The 1,583-nt window shown below is 36.4% G+C and overlaps 1 protein-coding gene across 1 annotated transcript in view; it reads right to left on the bottom strand.

Moving 5' to 3' along the window:
- LOC109912416 (chemokine-like protein TAFA-2) overlaps window positions 1-816 on the bottom strand; it is an 80,162-nt gene extending 79,346 nt beyond the window's left edge. Inside the window, exon 1 of the mRNA XM_048607951.1 lies at window positions 771-816. Within this exon, the coding sequence (XP_048463908.1) occupies window positions 771-816 (46 nt within the window). The remainder of the gene's footprint in view (window positions 1-770) is intronic.
- Window positions 817-1,583: the final 767 nt, after the last annotated feature.

Genomic DNA, 1,583 nt, shown 5'->3' with positions numbered 1-1,583 from the left:
TGTCAATTCAATTTCTGTTCTGAGTCTTGGCAATGTAATCTTTGCTGGTATTTCCGATCAACATTAAAGAAGTAATGCATTATCAGAGGTCCTGTTCCTTGAGATGTTATTAAACTAGCATTTACTTGTTCAGGAAGATATTGAAGTTTCCAAAGCTTCCTTCAAAGAAAGTAGAGAAGTTGTGCTGCCCTCCTGCTCAACATTACTCCCCTTGATCAATGCCAATGAAAGGAAACAATTCCTTTGGCACTTATTTCCCTAACAAATTTAAAAGCATTTAGAGTTCCTTGAGAAACAATGCAGACACAGATTTTATTTTTACATTCTCCTTGTTCCCCAGTTATTCCTATCAGTTATCTCTCTCAGACACATCACATCGAGTCCTAGCAAAACATACAAACAAACATATGGAAGCAAACTACTGCCGATACGAGGAATCTGAAACAACCACAGAGAATGTCGGAGAAACTCAGCAGGTCTAGCAGCATCTGTGGAGAGAGAAACAGAGTTAACTTTTCGAGTCCAGTATGATTCTGCTTGAACGTACAAATTGGGAGCAGAAGTAGGCCATTTGTCCCATCAAGCCTGCCCTGCTATTCTTTAAGATCTGATGGTGTCAAGAATCCCACGTTCCATCTATTCCCAAAACCTTTTGATTCCCTTTCCTGACAAGAATTTATCTGCCTCCTTAACTATTATTCAATATAGACCAGATATCATTCACGTTTTATGTATAAAGATTCTACACACATTTTCAGCAAAGGGTTTACCTGCAATACCACGTTCTACTTTATCTGACTTATTAGGCAGTACCATTCCTAGCTTGACAATCTGCTCAAGACTGCATTTGTAAACAGAAGTTCAATGACTACAGGGAATGGGTGCAGCGTATATGTGAACAGTGACACATAACAAATAAAACCATGATCCCTGGTTATTAGAAGCATGATTTTAATAAGAGTGCGGTTCGTTGTCAGAATATTAAAAATGTGATTGGTTTGCTGTAGTAGGTGTTTCATCTTTTTATCAAGTGATAACTATAGTTAAAGCTTTTAACATTTTAACAGAACAGTTTTAACATGTTTGAACAGCTCACTTGACATTGAAATTTTTATATAACATCGGAATTTATATTCACAACTGATAGGCTCTAGGAATTAGTAATGCTTCCCTGACTTTGTATTTTTGGAATTGTTTGCATAACGGGAACTCTTAAAAGAGTTTCAACATGATAGTGGACAAAACAAAGTGTCACTTTTCAGACCTTAAATCCTGCCAAACCTCTGAAAGATTTTAATTTTAGGCCATGAAAATGTTACGGAGGTGTCATTCCTTGTAGAATGAATAAAGACTTAAACAAATATGATCTGGAGAGGTGTTATCTACGTGTGAAATTATACTATTGTATTGGCAAAATTAAACAATAAGCAACATTTAGATTAAGCTTTATTGTCGCATGCATGTAAAACTACTCCTGTTTTTATGCGTGTTAAATCCAAAGTGTCCCAACTGTTTGGCGCCATCTTGAAACAACACTTTATGACTTGCCCTTCCCAACATCAAAATGATTCTTCAATGCCGTT

Source organism: Rhincodon typus, chromosome 18 (genome assembly GCF_021869965.1).
Source record: "Rhincodon typus isolate 14 chromosome 18, sRhiTyp1.1, whole genome shotgun sequence".
Classification (NCBI taxonomy): domain Eukaryota; kingdom Metazoa; phylum Chordata; class Chondrichthyes; order Orectolobiformes; family Rhincodontidae; genus Rhincodon; species Rhincodon typus.
Note: the sequence above shows the minus strand (reverse complement) of the source record. Positions and strands in the feature narration are given on the sequence as shown.